The sequence below is a fragment of the Anabrus simplex genome, chromosome 1 (assembly GCF_040414725.1).
Source record: "Anabrus simplex isolate iqAnaSimp1 chromosome 1, ASM4041472v1, whole genome shotgun sequence".
Taxonomy (NCBI): Eukaryota; Metazoa; Arthropoda; class Insecta; order Orthoptera; family Tettigoniidae; genus Anabrus; species Anabrus simplex.
In genome coordinates, this window is record NC_090265.1 from 1,309,663,810 (window position 1) to 1,309,685,712 (window position 21,903).

Below are 21,903 nucleotides of genomic sequence, written 5' to 3' on the forward strand. Positions count from 1 at the left end.
AAAGCCAAGGATAAGACTGAGACAGGTCAATGAAAGTAACAAATTTAGTCTAGCCCATGCCAGAAGACATAGCGCACTGTAAACACTACGTCTTGCCAGCAAAGGCCTCTGTTCGGGGTACTTTACTGGTAATGATAACCATTAAATGTAAGACCAAGTGTATGTACCATCTACAAGTACTTGGATACAATCTAACATCTCGTAAGATCCTGAAATGAAAATAATGATATTCATAAAACACCTCTAAACGTTTCATCACGTTTTTCTCAATGATCCAGCATGGTGGAAAATAGTTTTTAAAAATATCCTGCTTCGAAGCTCTAAGGATAATGTTCTCGACTATTGCGACAGATGGCATGCATGATATACAGGGTTATTCACCTAAGACGTTACACGGAAATAACGTCTAAACAATTAAAGGTATCTGTATTCTGTTTTCATATTCGTAAATGATATCCAAGGGCTTGTAAAATAATGTGCTATTTATTCTCATGTGGTGAGTAATAATCAAGATATTGATACTAACTCCATATTTTTAAATGGAACGGCACAAATGCATACAGCTGGCCTAAACGTTCAACTGCATACAAGTTCAAATATGTAAGTATTTTTTGTAATCGGACAGTTACTTTTTGAGATATCAATAAAAACCGCATTTGGACTTTTGCGTGGCGCATCAGACAGCGTGCGATCGGCTAAGGACGTATTGGCAAACAAGTTTTTCCCTGGCATTGATTCCAGCCACAGAACGGATACCAGGTATGTATTGTAAACTATCGTACACATAATGTGATGTACCGTCACATACCATGTGTATGCAACGTTATTGTATGACTGGCGAAAACGCAACAGGGAAGGGAGATTAAGGTTTCTTTTTGATTTCTTTTGAAATTCATGTGTAACAGGTTGCGCTCAGTTTGGCGTTTTTCCCCACGGATGAGAATGGGAAGGATTTGGAAAGGACGTCGACCGTGGCCTATCTCAAAGGTACCAAAGTATTTATTTTGTTCCATATAAAAACATCAACTCTCCCTGTCCTGTAATGAGTTCGCCTCTCGTACACACTTTGCGAACCCATCACATGTGTACGATATGCTTACATGCCAGGTATCTATTCTATGGCTGAAATCACACCCAGGAAACTGCTTGCGCATCAATATGTCCTTGCCCGACTGCACGCCGTCTGATGCGGGATGCAAAACCTCGCAAGCGGTTCTTACTGATATCCCAAAAAGTAACTCTCCGATTTCGAAAATACTGCCATATTTGAACTTGTACGCAGTTGAACTTTTAGGCCAGCTGTATGAATTTCTGCCGTTCCGTTTAAAAATATGGAGTTAGTATTAATATCTCGGTTATTAATTACCCCATGAGAATAAGTAGCACATTATTTTAAAAGCCCTTGGGTATCATTTACGAATATAAAAACAGAATACCGATATCTTTAATGGTTTAGACGTTATTTCCGGTAACATCTTAGGTGAATAACCCCGTAAAGTGACGAGATTTCCCGACTAATTCAATAGAACGCTTGCACGGAGAAGCGCTGTAGTGTGGAGATTTTAAACTCAAAGCAAGACACATTAAAATATAGGAAATAAACATGTAGTACATGTACATACAGTAGCTGGGGTGAGCTTCAGAATTTACAGAAAGAATCAAAGTAGAGAAAATTATGTATTTCTTATAATGAATACGTATTGCAGGTAACTACTTACACATTACTACGAAAATGTCAAACTTAATGTATTTTATTTAAACTGTTGCTTATTAGAACTTACTTTACAGTACTTGATGAATGAAACATGTGATAGCCATAACTGTCATTTGGGATTGTTGCTTTTAAGGCTTGAGGATTGTTCTGCGTTAGACATTAATATATATCCGATCTCGTTAGTTGGAAATTGATACTTGGAATAACAACGGTACTTTCATATATGTCATTAATTTATATAGTTTGTCACATGTAATTAGTGTATTACGGTATGCTCGAACGTTTCATGGATATACTGGCGTCTTAATAAATGCTATTATCATTGAAAGAGGAATACAAATTTAAAAATGGTAATTTTTCTTACGGCCCATTCATTTCTTCTTAACATCATTTGACTGAGTTTAGTTTAACAAATGGATCATTTTCATTTCAGGAATCCCTGCTCCGTCCACGCCGTACCGGGCTGTAGCTACAACCACTGAATACTCCATATCGACTGGTAGGTAGTGCAGAGTATTCCTACGAAGGAGTTGTATGAACTTTGATTATATTTTCAACAAACATATAAACGTCTTTACTGAAATAATTTACAACGTGTATTTCATCACCGTCAGTTGAAGTTTCCTCCATAACATGTTAACCTGATTACCATCACGTTATCAATACAATATTTAGTTAAGTTGCATTCCTGTATTAACTTCACCTTATATTTGAAATGATTCACGATCATTCTCGGTTAAAAAATAGAATTGTAATTCTGAAATTTCACTTTAATTTGTTTATTGCATGATATGCTCGTTCGTTTGTGATTTATTGTTAATATTTCAGGCATGATCTCACTCTTAACAAAACTCGTTGCGTATGAGATAATTAACGCTAATTTAGGACACTAGAATATTATATTAGCACTTCAGTTAATTAGTGACTTCGCTCATTTATCTTCATAATTAATAGCACTTATTCTCTTTACAATGGCATTTTATTCTATTAAAGTGTATGTGCTCGTTGCCACTTTACGTCTACTGAAAGAGTCTTCGTTATTTGAGGATTACAAAGTTGAAAATAGTCTTTATAATCAACACTGTAAATTTCCATCAATGCTCAAACATAATTGTCGAAAAATCGCAATGGTTCCAACACAATCCCACCACTCCAGTACGAACTGAAAATTTAAAAATTAGCAAACAAACCAATATAATTTTAACGTCGAGATTTGTTCTATTGAGTGGAGAAAGTTATATTGAACGCTATAAATCTCAACTAATTAATCATGTGATCTTCTTATTCCCTTTCTTCTTCTTCTTCTTCTTCTTCTCCTTATTATTATTATTATTATTATTATTATTATTATTATTATTCTCCTTCTTCTTAGGAATATACTATAACTGAGCGAAAATTTCACTGATTCCAAACAAAACGCCTGATTCTCTCGAATCTTAGTAAGTGATTGTGAGATTGAATGTGGGAACTCACAATACTGATATCGATTATACGTAAAACTGTAAGTTGTAGTATTAGAATTGATTACCTGCTCGGTTTCGATGCTTAGCGTTTGGGAATTTATCGTTGAAATTCCGACATACGAGGGTGAATCAGAAAGTAAGTTACACTTCCAAGTTATGGCCATTTGTGAAACCATCTACACATAGGCAACAATACTATGCCAACATACAATGTAAGTTCACTTTTATACATAGTCCGCAAGTGACTGTAAACATTTCTCGGAACGGTCAACCAATTTTTCGATTCCGAATGAATAGAAATCGCCTCCAGCGCGATGTAACCACCTGGAGACAGCTGCTTTCACCTCCTCATCGTTTCGGAATCGTCGTCCACCGAGATCCTCTTTCAGCTTACCGAACACACGATAATCGCATGGCGCTAATATTCTGGACTGTATGGAGGATGTTGCCGTACCTCCCACTTGAATTGCTGCAGTAGTTCAGACGTTTGGTGGGCCGTGTGAGGTGTTGCGTTATCTTGTAACAAAATAACACCGGTGCTCTATTTTATCCGACGCTCTTCTTGAATTGCCTTACGCAACCGGTTCAACTTTTGACAATACGAAGCCGTGTTGACTGTCGTGTCTTTCGGCAAAAATTCCACTTGTACCACGCTCTCCATGTCAAATAATACTATCGCCATTACCTTTCCTATTGAAGGTTGGACCTTGGCCTACTTTCGTGGTGGTGTTGTGGAGGGCACCTATTCCATCGATGTACTCTTTGTTTCGGGGGGTGAAGTAGCAGACGCACGTTTCATCCCCTGTCATGATTTGCCGCAAAAACTCGTTGCCCTCCATACAATACCGTTGCAAAAATGCCAGTGACGATTGGAAACGTTGTCCCTTGTGAGCATCAGTGAGCAAACGTGGAACCCTTATTTGATACAGTTTACGAAATCCAAGGTGCTAGTGAACACTGGAGAACACACTGTCAAACGAAATGTTCAGCATGGTGGCATTTTTCTGCAGTGTTACGCGCCGATTCTCTCTAATGATCCCATCCACACGGTCAACATTTGCAGTGATAATGGACGTTGTGGGCCTGCTTGCGCCATATTCGTCCGTGAGATCCGTGCATCCGGCGTCAACCTGCTTACACCATTTTACAATACCTGGGCAAGAATTTGCACTCTCACCATATACAGCAGTGATTTCACGATGAATGTCCTTGCAATTGAGCCGTTTAGCCCATAGAAATCTGATCGTTGCACGCACCTGCAAATTGGAGTGAACATCCAGTTGAGGTGCCATTGAGCCTACTCCACTCGGCAAACACAACGCGAAGGGATGCTGAACCCTTTAAGGCCTGGGTTCAATACCAAACCAACATTCCTATCGGACGTGTCAGCAGTTACTGTAGCTTGCTCCTCATTGGCCACGGTCACAACACACAGCGTGCTCTCTCGGCGAACTAGTATAACTTAATTTTTGATTCGCCCTCGTAGATTGCTAGAATCAGTAGGATTTTGTGCCAGGTCGGGGGTCTTATTTCTGATCCAATTGCCATTCCATTGTTTTGCTAAACCATCAGTAGTTAAGTACATGCCAGCATTAATTGTTATTATTCATATCCGACTGCTTGGATGAATGATAAGCGTTTAGGAATTCAGTTGAGAAGGTCCCGGGTTCGATTCCTGACCAGGTCAGAGACTCGTATTCGTGTTTGTCTCAAACCTTCTCCTCACATGTAGACAAAACACCATACCACCAGAAAACACGGAATAGTGATTACATCCCTTCATATAGGGTTGGCGTCAGGAAAGGCATCCGGCCGTAAAATAGGGCCAAATCCACATATGCGACACAGTTAGCACCCATGACCCCATAGCTATGGGAAAAGCGGTAGAGGAATAAGAAGGTGATGATTCATTTTCACGTTTTGGTTGTTCTAAAACAATTCCTTAATGAAATATTAACGTTATAAGTTTTTAATTGATGCACAGGCTATATCTGGTGAACTTTTTTACATTTTACATGATCATCAGTAATAGCTCAGAAATGTAATCCAACAGTCTAAACAGTGAAAAAGGTGAATTTAATACTGTATCTAAGCTTTCTTTTTCTTTCTTTCTTTCTTTCTTTCTTTCTTATCTTGCAAATTTTCAGTTTTGAAATCCTACTCTTTGAAGTGGTTTGTCTATTTTAGACAAGAAAATGTCTATATATTTTCAGGTGATTGCTGTAATCCCGTGTCGATAGGAGCTGAAGCGTTAGATACCCCGTTAATACCCAGGTTCCTACCATTTTCCACTGAGTAAATCTGTCATACGAGACGATTAATGAACTTCTTGTAGTTATTGAGCATGTTAATTCTTCAGCTCAGAGGCTGGTTCGATCATCAAAACAACACCACACAAAATTATGCAGATATAAGAAAGCTACAAAACCGGATGGTGGCGCCATAATGAGGTGTGCAAGACATAACGAGGAATGAGATAGTTTGCCATTTTGCCTTTCTCGCTGAGTTATATACTGCTATTGCAGAACGCATGGCCCCATGGGTTCATAACATCCAGATGCACTAGTCGTGCACTGAATGTCATTTCTCAGCACCGCCAATACTTTACCAGCTTCCGAACTATCACAGTCATAAATAATGATGATGATGATGATGATGATGATGATGATGATGATGATGATGATGATGATGATGATGGTGATTGCTTAAAGGGACCTAAACTCTATGTCATTGGACCAGCCATAAATAAGGTTTTTGGTGGAAGGTACATTTTTCTCTTGCTTCTTTTAAGAGACACATGAAACCGTTCTGGATCCGTCAAGAAATGGCCACAGGTGGTAACTGCTGAGTATGGAATATGCAGCGTGTATTTAGGGGGTTCAGAAATGGATATGTTGTCTGGAAACGTAGCAGTTGAAATGTATTCCTGGTATATGAGAAGATATGCTATAGTGTCACCTATAACCAACGGATAATGTCATTACTGCACACAGTTAGAACAGTTAGCCGATGTGTGGGTGCATTCCTGAAGGACGCTCAGATAATATTGCAGCAGACAATCATGGGCAGCGGTGTACTGTGTGGTTTCTTTGGAGGGAATAAGTAGCTACTTCACACATTCACACCAAATGGATATGGGGAAGCAGCACCAGCTCGCAGAACTGTGACAATAAATGCCAACATGGCAGTCGGCAGACCACTGTCACTCTGGGTGCTCTAGGGTACACCGTGCTGCCTCATCCACCATACTCACCGGACCTTGTTCTTAGTGGCTAGATAATGAAAGAGGTCACGCGGGGTAAGAAGTTCACCTCAACAACGAACTTTAGGCAGTTATACAGCAGTGGCACCGATATCTCCACAAAGAATGGTTTTCTGTACACATATGGAGATTGGCCGAACGATTACAAGGGTGCATAGGCATTGGCAGGGAATACCTCCAAAATAAAATCCGTATTTATTTTGTATCAATAATTGGTTACTGTGAAGGAAAAAACAATTAGTGCCAATCACTTGTTTTAATGTTCCAGATATCGTCGCCATAAGACATAACTGTGTCGGTGCGACGTTAAGCAAAATAGCAAAAAAATATGTTCCAGGTATAATTTTGAGATCATAATAACTAAAGTGATTCCGCAATTTATCATATTTACGTTCAGCAGCGACATATCCACTTAATTTTATTTGTAACTAGTTTTACAATAAGTAAATATTCTAAAATGACTTTGTCGATATGTTCACAGAGAGGAAACCTAAAGACCACCTGAAGGATGTGGACCGGTTTGATTCAGTAAATCCCCAGGAGAACGAAATCATGGACCACTCGGACCCGGAGAAGGTTACCAGAGAAAGAAGTAAGATGCCTCCTATATTTTGATTGTGTCACATGCATCAGCTATTACCATACCTGAATGCAACTTATAAAAAGCAAAAACATACAAATTTAAGAAAAACATGATCTCATCTCGGTCCAAACATTTATATCGTTAACAACATTTCTTCAGTCACTGATCTCTTCCATGCTTTTTGTTTATAGTCCAAGACAAAATATTACAAATTAGTTTCGTATGCATGGATACAACAATAGATATACAGTATACCTTAAAAAAATGTTCTGCTTTTAGAAAACTTAATATCCATGTGACATATTCCAAGTTATTTGAATCACTCCTTCATAGTTTATGCTCATATTAAAGGACTTTGATTACTAAAATACTTAAAGCAGAATATCAATCATATTTGTGGAACCTATCGCAGATATTTTGTTCGAACCACACTGTCGGCAGCCCTGAAGATGGTTTTCCGTGGTTTCCCATTTTCACACCAGCAAATGATGGGGCTGTACTTTAATCATGACCGCGGTAGCTTCCTTTCTTCTCCTCGAATTTTCCTATCCCAAAATCGCCGTTAGAACTATTTGTGTCGGTGCGTCGTAAAGCAAAATGATAGAAAGAACATATATATCCTTGTACTGAAGAATAAAATTACTTTTATTCTGAAACTACATCTATAATAAACAAAATAGTATCACTATAGCACATTTATTACAGTATTAGCAGTTACCCGTGCCTTCACTCGCTTGGATTTCGTAACTTGATAAAAGTAATCGTTCCTCGCTACTGTACTAAGACATTATCTGAAAATCCCTAAAATATAAAAATTGAGTTTGATTTACCCGCAGAAAATCTTTGTAAACCACGTTTGCGATATTGCCTTATGGGGCTAAGATGAACAAACAACTGTACTTGTGAGAAACAGTCTTCTCTCAAGTCGAAAACAAAAGTTTCTTTAAAGGAGATTCAATTACAAATTTTCATGTCTGAAATATCTTCAAATTTTGTATCCTCGTAACAAATAATTCTAATCTGTTTTTCACTTCTTTTCAAACCCGATAAGTGGCTTTACCGAAAAGAAAAAGAAAGTACATGTTCCTATATTATTAAAGGTCTTTCCAAATATCAAGTTTCACATCTGTAACATGCTATGTTTTTGATATATAATGTAGATATATCGGTACTCATTTTTAAAATTCACCCGCTTTTTCAATTCTTTTCACCCCCTTAAGAGGATTTTCCGATTAAAAAAAAGTGTTTCTATACCTTTAAAGGAGATCACAAATACCAGTTTTCAGTCTTTGATATATAAGTATTCTCATAAAAATTATTCAACTTCTCTTTCAGCCCCTCCCATCCTCCGTTAAGTTGATCCCCCCTGCCAAGAAGTGCATGTTTTTTTATTTTTAAAGGAGAATCCAAATATCAATTTTCACATCTGTAACATCTTCAGTTTTTGAGATATATCATAAAAAGAATTCGACTCTTTTTCAGCCCCGCCCCACGTAAATTTCCCCCCAAAAGTGCGTGTTCCTTTATTCAAAAAGGAGCTCCCAAATACAAGTTATCACGACTCCAACATCTTCAGTTTTCGAGATATATATATCGACATAAAAAATCAGCTCTTTTTCACGCCCCACCAGGTTGATTCCCCCCCCCTTCACAAAAAACGCGTGTTTCTTGATTTCGAAAGGAGGTTCTAAATACCAATATTCACGTCTATAATCTTCATTTTCTGTGATATAAGTATCAACATAAAAAGAATTACATTTTTTCACTTCCCTTCACACCCCACCCTAAGCGTATTTTCCGAAAACAAAAAATATCTGCTCATTTATTTATGAAGGAGCTTCAAAATACCAATTATGACGGATATAACATCTCCAGTTTTTGAGATATATGTATCGTCATAAAAATAATTCAGCTCTTTTTTCAACCAACACCTTCCTCAGTTAATTTCCCCCGAAAATGCGTTTTCCTTTATTGTTAAAGGAGATTCCAAATACCAATTTTAACGCCTGTAACATCTTTAGTTTTTAATATAAGTATCCACATGCAAATTATTCAACTAATTTTTCAATTGTTTCAAACTGCCTCCCGCACTTACGTGGATTTCCGGAAACAAAATAATACGTGTTTCTAAATTTATAAGAAAGATTCTTAACATCAATTTTCACGTCTGCAACATCTTTAGTTTTTGAAATATAACTATCCTCATACAAAGAATTCAACTAATTTTTGAACACTTTCACACCCACCCGCCCCGTTGAAGTGAATTGTCCAAAAACAAAAAAAATACGCATTTCTTTAGTTTTAGAGGAGACTCCAAATATCAATTTGCACGTCTGTAGCATCTTCAATTTTTGAGATATCAGTATCCTGAAAAATAGAATTCAATTCCCTTCTAAGCCTTATTATCTCCACCCCTTAAGTGCTTTTTTTCCTGAAAACACAAAATACATGTTTATTTATCTTTAAAAGAGATTTAAAATTCCAGTATTCACGTCTGTAACATGTTTTGTTTTTGAGATAAACTGTAGATATGCTCATTTTAAAAATTAACCCAACTTTTCAGTTCCCCTTAAGTGGATTTTCCGAAAACAAATTATCTATGTTTCTTTACTTTTACAAGAGATTCCAAATACCAATTTTCATGTCTGTAACATGTTACGTTTCTGATATATACTGCAAATATGGTATTTTAAAACTTTTACCCCTTCCTCTCTCCTGTTCACCTTGCATTAATTGGATTTTCCAAAAACAAAAAAGTACCTGTTTCATTATTATTAAAAGAGATTCCAAATACCAATTTTCATGTTTGTAACGTCTTCAGATTTTAGATATAAGTGTCCTCATAAAAGCCATTCAACCCCTTTTTCACTTGTATTTTCCCCTTAGCGACGAAATATCCAAAAATCCTCTCTTAGTGAGCACCTACATCTTAATATGAATGTATCCCCAAAGTTTCATTTCTTTATGTCCAGTAGTTTTGGCTCGGCGATGATAAATCAGTCAGTCAGACAGTCAGTCAGTCAGGACAAGTTATTTTGTAAAAAGAAAAAGAATGCGTGTACTGATTACGAAACAATACCGTATATATCTAAAATATGTTGTACTATGAAAAAGTTGAATAATATGATGAATTAATCCTAACCTGCTACTTGTTTGTTGTGTCAACTTTCCATACGCGAATTTTTATAACGATTTACGCACTTTCACCGCGCAATCGAACACAATAGTCCCAGTGAATATTATATTCTCATGACCACTTTCAATGTATTAGGTCATATTAAGTACATATAGTGTATATCGGAGAAATGTTAAGTACAGGACAAAAATGGCCAACCGGACACCAGTGGGGCACGAACCCACCACCTTCCCATTTTGCTTCGGATTCTCTATTCAATTGTTGCCAACTCCGAAATTTAAATATACCTCAAATTTGAATTTGAAATGAATGTTATACTGGTATACACAAGGAAATATGTACCCTGAACCTGTCTACCTGATATAATTTTTAAAATAAATAAATTGAAAAATAAGTTACATTGATGCAGAATTTGGCTACACCTTGAAATTATACTTTAAGATACCTTATACAGTAGTGCCCTATGAAACTGCAGTCGCTTAAGTGCGGCCAGTATCCAGTATTCGGGAGATAGTATGTTCGAACCCCACTGCCGGCAGCCCTGAAGATGGTTTTCCGTGGTTTCCCATTTTCACACCAGGCAAGTGCTGGGGCTGTACCTTAATTAAGGCCACGGCCACTTCCTTCCCACTCCTAGCCCTTCCCTGTCCCATCGTCACCATCAGACCTATCTGTGTTGGTGCGACGTGAAAGCAACTAGCAAAAAAAAAAAAAAAAATGGAATACCACAGAGAACCACCTTCTGGGTTACTGACAGTAGAATTCGAACCAACATCTCCTGAATGTAGGCTCACAGCTATACGAACCTAACCGCATGGCCAATTCACTGGGTATTGGCAACATTACTGTTTTAGAATGATTTGTTTTATGGTCAAACTATGTAAATACTGTGTTCCACTCATAGTCGAATCAACATCAGAATTTGAAACTCGGATCTCCGACCTTCCCAGTGCTAACCTATGTTTCCTTTTAATAATCATATGTTTTACCCTTAAAACTATAAAAGCCACTAAGACAATCATCATCTTTATTTTAACTCACATTGCGGATCAGTGGTAAAGTTCCGGTATCCGATCTCTGGGTTCAAATTTAGTAGAGACAGTCGGTTTCTTGGTGGATGGAAAGGAGTTTCCTCGTCATTCACTTTATATGATGTTGTTATTTCAAATATTTGTGGAGACATGTTCAGTGCTTACCCGACAAAGTGAATTAAAACTCGGCAATTACTCGCCCGATAAACCTCTGATGGGAAGGGGTCACCTTGCTGACTGGCTCAGACGATAGCTGACCTGAGCCCAAGTTAGCGAGTTCGATTCCAGCTTACGCCGGTGTCATTAGAATGTGCTCAAATATGCCCGACTCAGAGGTTTACCAGCACGTAAAAGAACTTCTACAGGGCAAAGTGCCGACACCTCGGCGTATCCGGGAACGGTAAAACTAGTTAGTGGGACGTAAAAATCAGCAAAATTATCATTAGACCCGAGGGTTCTCTGCCATCATCGAAACTGGCACACTGGCAACTTAAATAGGGTCACCGAGCTCGATAGCTGCAGTCGTTTAATTGCGGCCAGCATCCAGTATTCGGGAGATAGTGGATTCAAACCCTGCTGTCGGCAGCTCTGAAGATGGTTTTCCGTGGTTTCCCAGTTTCACACCAGGCAAATGCTAGGGCTGTACCTTACTTAAGGCCACGGCCGCTTCCTTCCCACTCCTAGCTCCTTCCGGTCCCATCGTCGCCATAAGACGAGCCTGTGTCGGTGCGACGTTAAACAACTTGCAAAAATAAAAGGGTCAGATAAAATTATTAAACATGGTAGCTGGAAGTATGCTATTATTATTATTATTATTATTATTATTATTATTATTGCAGCCTCAGTTGCTCAGGCGGCAGGGCGCCGACATCTCACCGCTGGGTTCATGGTTCAAATCCCAGTCACTCCATGTGAGATTTGTGCTGGTCAAAGCGGAAACGGGGCAGGTTTTTACCCAGGTACTCCGATTTCCCCAGTCATCTTTCATTCCAGCAACACTCTCCAATATCATTTCATTTCATTAATCATTCATTAATCATTGCCCCAGAGGAGTGCGACAGGCTTCGGCAGCCGGCACAATTTCCATACTCGCCGCTAGAAGGGGGCTTCATTCATTCCATTCCTGACCCGGTCAAATGACTGGAAACAGGCTGTGAATTTTCATTTTCATTATTATTATTATTATTATTATTATTATTATTATTATTATTATTATTATTATTATTATAATATATAATTCGCTGGGGCTATCAAGGACCACGTTGAGTCTTGTTGCATTTGACACTGAACATGGCCTTCTTTAGAGCCCAAATTTCCCTCATTCTTTGTGAGTGGGCCTGCTTACGCTCCTCTGTCCAAGGGGCACCGTGTCTTCTCTTCGGTTGCTCGTCTCGGTTTAGCCCGTTCGTCAATATTTTCTTGCGGAAGAGATCTCTGTTAAGGGCGTCTTCAGCTGAGATATGTAGCATTTGCAGGTCTTCTTTGGTATTTCTAAACCAGGGAATTGTGGTTTCAGGGTTTGAATCAAAAAAGTGAAAGATTTCTTTAGTTAACTTTCTTCCGTCCATTCTTTTCAGATGACCGTAAAATCGTGCCCGTCTTTTTCTGATTGTGTCGGTAATTTTCTCTATTTTGCTGTAGACTTCCTTGTTGGATCTCTGTTGATGGATTTCATTTCTGTACTTTGATTCCAAGATTCCTCTCACAATTTTGCGTTCTCTTTTCTCCAGTTCTTCAAGGAGTCCTTTGTTGGCATTTAGAGACAGGGTTTCGGCTGCATATAGAACTACTGACTTCAGAACTGTTTCATAGTGACGTATCTTGGTGTTTTGGGAAAGGCATTTTTGTTGTAGATTATGCGGGATGTTTGGTAGGCTATTTCCAGTTTGCGTACTCGCTCCTGAAGTGCTTCTTTGTCCAGTCCATTTTTCATGATGATCTCACCCAGGTATTTCAATTTGTCTACTCGGGTGATGTCCCCGTATTTTGTATGGAGTTTTAGTGGAGCCTCTTTGATGTTAGTCATTACTTCTGTTTTCTCAAACGATATCTGCAAACCAGTTTGTTCGGCAATTTCCTTTAAAATTTCAACTTGAGCTCTAGCGGTTTCTATGTCGTTTGAGAGAACAGCAATATCATCGGCAAATGCTAAGCAGTCTGTTGCGATCCCCTTGGATTTGGTTCCTATTCTCAATGGACTGTAGTTGGTTTCCTGTAATCTCACCCGCCAGGTTCTGATGATCTTTTCAAGAACACAGTTGAAGAGTATCGGGGATAGCCCATCACCTTGTCGGACTCCTGTTTTGATGTCAAAGGAATGCGAGAGACATCCGTGGAACTTCACCTTGGATTTTGTATCGGTCAGTGTGGCTCTAATTAATGCCAGCAGTTTCAAATCAACTCCAAATTCATTTAAGATGTTTAGCAGGACTTCCCGGTCAATGGAGTCGTATGCTTTCTTAAAGTCCACAAAGACAGACACATACTGCTTGGACCTTAGTGTACAATATCTGATGATCGTTTTCAGATTTTGGATCTGTTCAGCTGTTGAGCGGCCTTTTCTGAACCCTCCTTGGTATTCACTTATTTAATGTTCGACTTGTGCTTCCAAACGCTCCAGGATGGCAAGTGATAGAATTTTGTAAGTCACGGGTAGCAAAGATATTCCTCTGTAGTTGTTGATGTTCTTCACGCTGCCTTTTTTGTGTAATGGATGGATCAAAGCTATTTTCCAATCTTCGGGTAGAGTCTCCTTGTTCCAAATTTCTTCTATTTGCTTTTGCAAGATATCAAGTGATTCCTCTGGGGCATATTTCCATAGTTCTGCTACTACTGAGCCTTCCCCCGGCGCTTTGTTATTTTTGAGACGGGCAATGTGGCGCTTGATTTCATCTCTGTCGGGTGGTCTGGAATCTGGGTGCCTGAGTAAGGGTTCCTTGGTCTCAATGGCGCTTTGCGGTTTAGAGCAATTAAGTAAATTCTTGAAGTAATCTGCCAGAATGCTGCAATTTTCTTCATTTGACGTCGCCAGTGTGCCGTCCTTTCGCTCAAAGCATAGAGATGGTGGTTTATAGCCAGTGAGTTTGCGTTTGAAGGCTCTGTAGTACTCTCTGCTTTCATTCTTCCTAACGTTTTGTTCTTTCTTTTAAATGAGAGATTTTTCGTATTTACGTTTCTCAGTTCTGAACACCCTAGCTGCTTGGGCACGTTGGGTTTTGTAGGTTTCCCAATCATTTTCTGATTTCGTAGAGTAGTACTGTTTCCACGCTTTGAGTCTTTATTGGAGCACTGATTCGCAGGTACTATTCCACCAGGCATGCTTTTTGCTTCTCTTGAATTCTGCAACGTCTTTGGCGGCCTCAATAAGGAGACTTTTGACGTTGTTAAAGACACAGTCATTTGGTCTAGCCTTCTCCTGGAACTCCTCAATACTTTGCCGAAGTTTATCATTGTCGAAGCGTGTGATCTGTTTGGTTGTCTTCCTTGTGTTTGCGGGAATTGGTTTGAATTTGATAAGAGACATATAATGATCTGAGGCCACATTGATGCCTTTCTTTACCTTGACATTCATAATCTCAGGGCTGTTTCTCCAGGAGATTGCAACATGATCAATTTGTAACTCTCCGAGAGCTTGGACGGGAGAACGCCAAGTCATTTGCTTTCTGGGTAGATGGCGAAAGTGCGACATGACCTGCAGGTTGTGATTTTCGCAAATGGACACCAGTCTTTTGCCGTTGGGATTGGTTCTTTTGTGAGCAGGGTAATTTCCTATAACTTCCTTGTACTTCTGTTCACGACCTAGTTGGGCATTGAAGTCACCTAAAAGAAGCTTGACATGGTGTTTGGGGATTTTGTTTAATTTTTCATCCAGTAGGTCCTAGAAATTATCAACTTCGTCTGGATCAGACTTGTTCTTATCGTTTGTAGGAGCATGTGCGTTAACTAGGGCATAGGTTTTGTTCGCGCATTTAATTGTGAGTATAGACAATCTGTCATTCACAGGTTCGAAATTTGCAACCGATTTAAGGATCTTGGTTCTAGCAGCAAACGCGGTTCCAAGCATCACAGCTCCATTGAAGATCCTTCTTTGCGCTTTGCTCTTGAAAAATCAGTAGCCTTCGGATTCAAAAATCTCTTGATCTGGGTGCCTTGTTTCCTGTAGGGCCATTATGGATATCTGATTTTCGTGAAGAGCTTTGGTGAGGGTTTTGAGCTTGCCAGTTTGTGTAAGTGAATTTATGTTAAAAGTTGCTAGAAAGGTTTTAGATTTTGGCCTGAGTTTTTGACCCTTCGGGGTACACCGAGACGCTCCGACTCGTCTCTTGCATGATGTCGAGTCTCCCCCAGAATCCGAAAGAGACTCGTGCGCCGTGGCGTTCACGACGAGGGATTTATCCGAAGATTTACCCCCTGGGGTATGTTTCTCGAAATGTTGTGTCACCATGCTTTTTGACTTGACTTTGCTTTGGACAGGTACCCATCCTTTTACAATTAGGGTTGTTAGCTCTAGAGGTTGCCTCAAGATGTTTTCTGGCTTCTGGTCATTTACCAGTCTTCGCCGTAACCCTGGCAAGGGACCAGTTTTTTTTCACGGTGGTATTTTATTTCCCTACTACCCTCTGACTCTGCTGGCGGCAGAGCCAGCGAGCTTCCCCGATGGAGGTAACCGGTAAATCCCCACTCGGGTATTATTATTATCATTATTATTATTATTATTATTATTATTATTATTATTATTATTATTATTATTATTATTATTGACTTTATTTTCCGATCGTCTTTCTCAAAGATAGACTGGTTCACGAATATAGCATTATGGGTAATTCTTGTTACAACCAACAACCCAGAGGATTTTTCCTAAGAAATCTAGACATCGTTCTTCCCCTTTAATAGCTGAGTTATGATCTTTGGTGAGCCTCGTCTCTGCATAGTGATTGCCCACTTAACGACACTCGGGGGCCTATCTTCTCATAAGCCGACAATCTGCTTGTTAAACTCTTCTGCGCCGTCGCCCAGTCCATGGCAACTAAATTGGAGGCATCCTGCAGTAACATGCGAGACGGCTACCATTATTTCGCTCCAGCCGGATTGGATAGAGGAACAATGTGCTGTTAACAACAAGGAACATCGTGAAATGCCAGCCCAGGAAGGAGTCATTTACATTGTGTTAGCGAGCTAAGATTCAACCTTACGATAACAACGATAATAACTCTATTGTTGTTAACTCACATTAGGAGCCTAGAACATCACCTGCCATATGCCGGTGCGTGAAAACCGTATGATAAACTATTTTACTGCAGAAATTCTGTAGTGTGGTTAATTGTAATTACTGAAATGCGGATACCTTAGGTGCATCGGAGCTTGAAGTAAGACTCTAAAACTACTTTAGATTGGCGTAAATGCAGAGAGCCCTATAGGAAAAGATTACTCAAGAAAGTCTTTGTTCAAGTCGAATTTTAGGCCAGTTAATTCATTTGTAATAATTTGCTCTGTCGCATATTTAATATGTTTCCTTTCAGTCTTTGCTCTTGGTCGATCGACCATACAGCACGCTTATAGCAAATTGTACAACATTAAAATGTATGACCGTATTTGTATATGGAACTGTAACTAGATACACACTGTGGATAATTAATGTTATTTGTTTTACGTCCCACTAACTACTTTTACGGTCTTCGGAGACGCCAATACACCTGTGGAGATACCACTAATTGAATAAAAAAATCAAGCTGTTGTAAGGAAGCACTGTCACACACTATATCTGTATTAATTTGTGTTGTATTGGAACTGAAATGAAATGTCGTATGGCCTTTAGTGCCGGGATATTCCAGGACGGGTTCGGCTCGCCAGGTGCAGGTCTTTCTATTTGACTCCCGTAGGCGACCTGCGCGTCGTGATGAGGATGAAATGATTATGAAGACAACACACCCAGCCCCAGTGCCATTGGAATTAACCAATTAAGGTTAAAATCCCCGACCCGGCCGGGAATCGAACCCAGGACCCTCTGAACCGAAGGCCAGTACGCTGACCGTTCAGCCAATGAGTCGGCCGTATTAGAACTGACCACTGGGAACTCATGTTTTTATGTCTGAATCTTGTAGAAACTGTGTGATGGTTGAGTAAATCTTGTGGATGAAAGGCGTTAGTAGTGAGATTCGATCCCATTATCTCCAGGATGTATTGTTAGATGAGCTTGATATTAGCGAACAAGGGTTACTTGGGTATCGTAGGTACAGTAGCTAGCGGCGTGGTGCCATCCTCTATGGAGGTCCTTAGTGGTCCAATCGGTTGACCATCGACTGTACGTTTTCTGCCGAACAGTACGAAGAAAGTCGGTGTAAGGAATTGAGATACCGTTTACTGGTTAGTCGTTATTCTTATATTCCTAGGGTAGAGAGTTTTTTCAGTTAAAAATGGTGGCATTTTTGGGTGCCGTAGGCTTCTCAGAAGTTAATGATCTCCTCTGAGACAAAATACTGGCGCCTCCAGTAATCCGTACCCGTTTAAGATACTTTAAAAATTACGGTATTGTTTACTGTTGCTATTAATTCTCCCGTATCATTGAGATCACGTGAAATAAAAGCTCCTGTGGATCAGTGATGACGTGTCAGTCTCCAGATCACAAAATTGTAGATTCAAACCTTGCAGATATAATTACTTTTTTGGATGGTGCAGGGAAGTTCATTCAGCGTTGTATGACGTTCTATGTTGGTATCTAAACGATCTCTGTTGACACATTTGGTGTCTATCCAACAAAATTAACATTCAGCCATAGGTCACGCAGTACAGTTCTGATTACCTACTATCTCTAAGAATAAAGCGGAACTTCAAAATTGGCATATAGGCAGGCTAAATGGCGTCAAATCAAATCAAAGTACCTGCACTCGGTAGCTGACGCCATACGATTATTATTATTATTATTATTATTATTATTATTGTTGTTGTTTTAATCTGTGGTAGCTGACGTGGATTACGTCCGAACACTATGTCCTATATGCTCAACGTCTATAAGAAATGTTTAAAGGAATAATACCTTCTACAGAATGTGTATACAGAGTATCGCCATTACCGAAACGCCTCATCTTCCCACATAACATACATCATACATTATAATTATAGACTGTTAAGCCTTTCAGCGTTCAGTCTGCAAGCCTCTGAGAATTTACTAAACGTCACCACAATCCTCGATTTGCAACTAGTGTTGTGGCCTCATTTAGTTCTATACCTCTTATCTTTAAATCGTTAGAAACCGAGTCTATCGTCGTCTTGGTCTACCTCTACTTCTCTTACCCTCCATAGCAGAGTCCATTATTCTCCTAGGTAACCTATTCGCCTCACATGACCCCACCACCGAAGCCGGTTTATGCGTACAGCTTCCTTCATCCATCGAGTTCATTCCTAAATTAGCCTTTATCTTCTCATTCCAAGTACTCTGCTGCCATTGTTCCCCCTGTTTGTACCAGAAATCATTCTTGCTACTTTCATGTCTGTTACTTCTAACTTATAACTAAGATATTCTGAGTCCACCCAGCTTTCACTCCCGTAAAGCAAAGTTGGTCTGAAAACAGACCGATGTAAAGATAATTTCGTCTGGGAGCTGACTTCCTTCTTACAGAATACTGTTGATCGCAACTGCGAGCTCACTGCATTAGCTTTACTACACCTTGATTCAATCTCACTTACTATATTACCATCCTGGGAGAACACACAAACTAAACACTTGAAATTATCGACCTGTTCTAACTTTGTATCACCAATATGACATTCAATTCTGTTGAATTTCTTACCTACTGACATCAATTTAGTCTTCGAGAGGCTAATTTTCATACCATACTCATTGCATCTATTTTCAAGTTCCAAGATATTAGACTGCAGGCTTTCGGCACAGTCTGCCATTAAGACCAAGTCGTCAGTATAGGCCAAACTGCTTACTACATTTCCACCTAACTTCCCACATAAACCTCTTTTTTTTTTTTGTTTTGTTTTTTGTTTTTTTGAGACACTTGAGTAAAACTATTGAAAATAATTTCCATCTTTCATTTCAGCTGGAGCTGCTGATCTGAAACTTCGAGGACGGCCGAACAGCAATACTAGGAGTAGCCTCGCGACTACACTGACATCTGCAATGCTGCCTCAGCTGCTGTTCGTGGCAGCTGTCTTCGTTTCTTACCACTGACTCCAGGACGCTAACGTGCTATTTCCTGCAAGGTGATCGTGGTGTAAAAATGTGAAAATACTGTGTAGCTACTCCACGATACTAATCAGGTGGTGCGGCCAACTTCGTTTCCTTCGTTGCTATAAGCACTATATGGCATTCCAGGATGAATTCTTCTTGGGTGATGAAATACTGCAGTCTTGGTCTATCAGATCGTGTCTAATAAATGATTACTCTTACCTTATCATTGGTTGTAATTTAATTTCTCAATTAAAGGATGTCCACTGGTCTCGAAAATTGTTCTAGTAACTTACCTGAATAAAGCTGCACTTTAATTAGTTTACCAAGCATTAAAAGACAAATTTTAAAATTGTAGTTTTACTTTTACTTAACTACACATTCCTTTAGTACCATACATTTTTCAATGCTGTTTACTGACAAGGAAGTTACAAAATTATTTCACAATGCTTTTCTGTCCATTCATTTTATACCTCTCCTACTTCATATAAATATTGTATTAACATTTTCATAATTTTGAAGTAAAGACCTATCTAGTGCCAAGAGTACAAATCAAAAGATAGTACAGTACATTTACTATTTTTATTTCTAGAGTACTCTAATTTACCGTTTTCACTACTATTCATATTGCGTTTCTGAGCGATGAATCTCCTTTTCTCAAAACGACCGTTCTCAACCACTTTAGACATCCACCGATGTGCTTCTGTGTGGTGACTACCTTTACTCCTCTAAACGCTTGATTCATGGGTAGACATTTAACTTACCTTGTGTGGAATAAAAGACCCAGTCCTCGAGCCAGAGGAAAATCCAATAAAGTTCATATACGCAACCCATCGGGAATCGACCCCGGGATCCCTTGGACCATAGACTAGCATGCTAATCTGTTAACCAAGGAGCCTAACTATGGAATAGATAACAAATAGACGTGCTATTTGTCTTTATTTTAAAATAGACTGTGTATAAAAGAAATTTGGTCGAGTTTCACAAAGCTATGCTACATTTATCTAAGATCTTGTTTCACTTTCCCTCATTAGGTCCATCATAGCCTTAACTAAATTTAGAATCAAGACATTCACTTCTAGAGAGATACATTGCCCTGGGTTTTGTCTGCCTAAGAAACGTTGAATTTCTGGAGAAAAAGTAGGCACTCGATCCTTCTTAGGCGGAGATAAAGTTAAGCGAAATCTGTTACTTTCCATTCCTTCCAAGACCTAGATAATCTGCAACATAAATTACTTCTATTTTATGTATAAGCAAATATTATAACTTGTTGATGATTTTACACATTCCACCTCATCCTAAGTAAAACTGAACCTTTCCACTTTTGAATGAAAATTGTTTCATTTATTCGATACAGATAAATAAAAGATGAAGACCTTACCATTACGAATGCAAATAATATTAAAACAGAAGTACAAATGAAGCGAATTTCATCTTTGGTATGAAGAGTGATATGATAGAAATATAAGATAATATACGGGAAGGAAATTATTTGGAATTAAATTGGAAAATGAGCATGCCTAGAAATCGTCAATTTGAGAAAATGGACTGGGATAATCGATCTTTGGATTATAATTTCCTACCTATCGATGATGTTCAATTTTATAGCTTATTAAGGAAGAAGAAACAGTGCACAAACATAATTGTATATCGAAAATACGTTGCAATGTCTAAGTTAAACATTCCAACACAATTAAATACTGTATCGTATTTGTAATTGTGTTTCCATCAGAGGTAATAAATGTGCTACAGAAAACATCACAACCTTGCAGAGGATTTCTTGCCCTGTGAAGCTTTAAAATACTTATTGCAGAATATACATGTAACCAAGAAATAAGAGTCAAGTAATAACTGATAACATCTAGAAGATATATTGTACTAAGAAATGATTCTATAGTCCAAGTTTGGGAAATATTGTTGCCATAGACATTGCAAAGATATTGTTTGTTTATGGGAATTCCGCTTATTTTCATAGTATCTTGTGAGGTATCTGGTGAAATGGAAATATTTTGTGAGTGTATGCATTATGTCTCCTATTGATTTGTTGGTACATCAACATATTCATAATATATCTAAATTAGTGTATATTAATTAAACTTTTCTTTCGTATTTGAGTCAAGTTTCTCTGGTATGAATGTACTACCGTCCTGGGTAACAAGCAAATAACAAAGGTTTTGTACCATAAAATTCCTAATATCAGTGTAAATCAAGCTATAAATGGAGCAATTGCAAACTGGAAACATTTAGTGTAATATTCAGAGACAATGCGCACCTATAAGCGATTTTCTAAATGTTGAAATGTAACTGGAAACATGAAAATCATTTGAAATAAATAAAGTATACATACAGATTAAATGAATTCCTGTTTTTCCAGTAACCTTCCTCATGCTCTTACTTTACAGTACATCAGCTCCACTGTTCCACTCTTATGAAATCGAAAAATAAGAATGAAGAAACTTTGGTATCATTATTTACGAATTTGTCAGATATGTTATTACAGAGATTTTAAGTTTGCATACCTATATTTTCCCTTACACAGCT

The 21,903-nt window shown here is 38.6% G+C and overlaps 1 protein-coding gene across 1 annotated transcript in view; it reads left to right on the forward strand.

Moving 5' to 3' along the window:
• LOC136858792 (lachesin) overlaps positions 1-21,694 on the forward strand; it is a 1,234,732-nt gene extending 1,213,038 nt beyond the window's left edge. Inside the window, exons 9-11 of the mRNA XM_068225747.1 lie at positions 2,148-2,213; positions 6,921-7,031; positions 19,235-21,694. Coding sequence (XP_068081848.1) covers positions 2,148-2,213; positions 6,921-7,031; positions 19,235-19,365 — 308 coding nt within the window. The 3' untranslated portion in view covers positions 19,366-21,694. The remainder of the gene's footprint in view (positions 1-2,147; positions 2,214-6,920; positions 7,032-19,234) is intronic.
• The last annotated feature ends 209 nt before the right edge of the window (positions 21,695-21,903 follow it).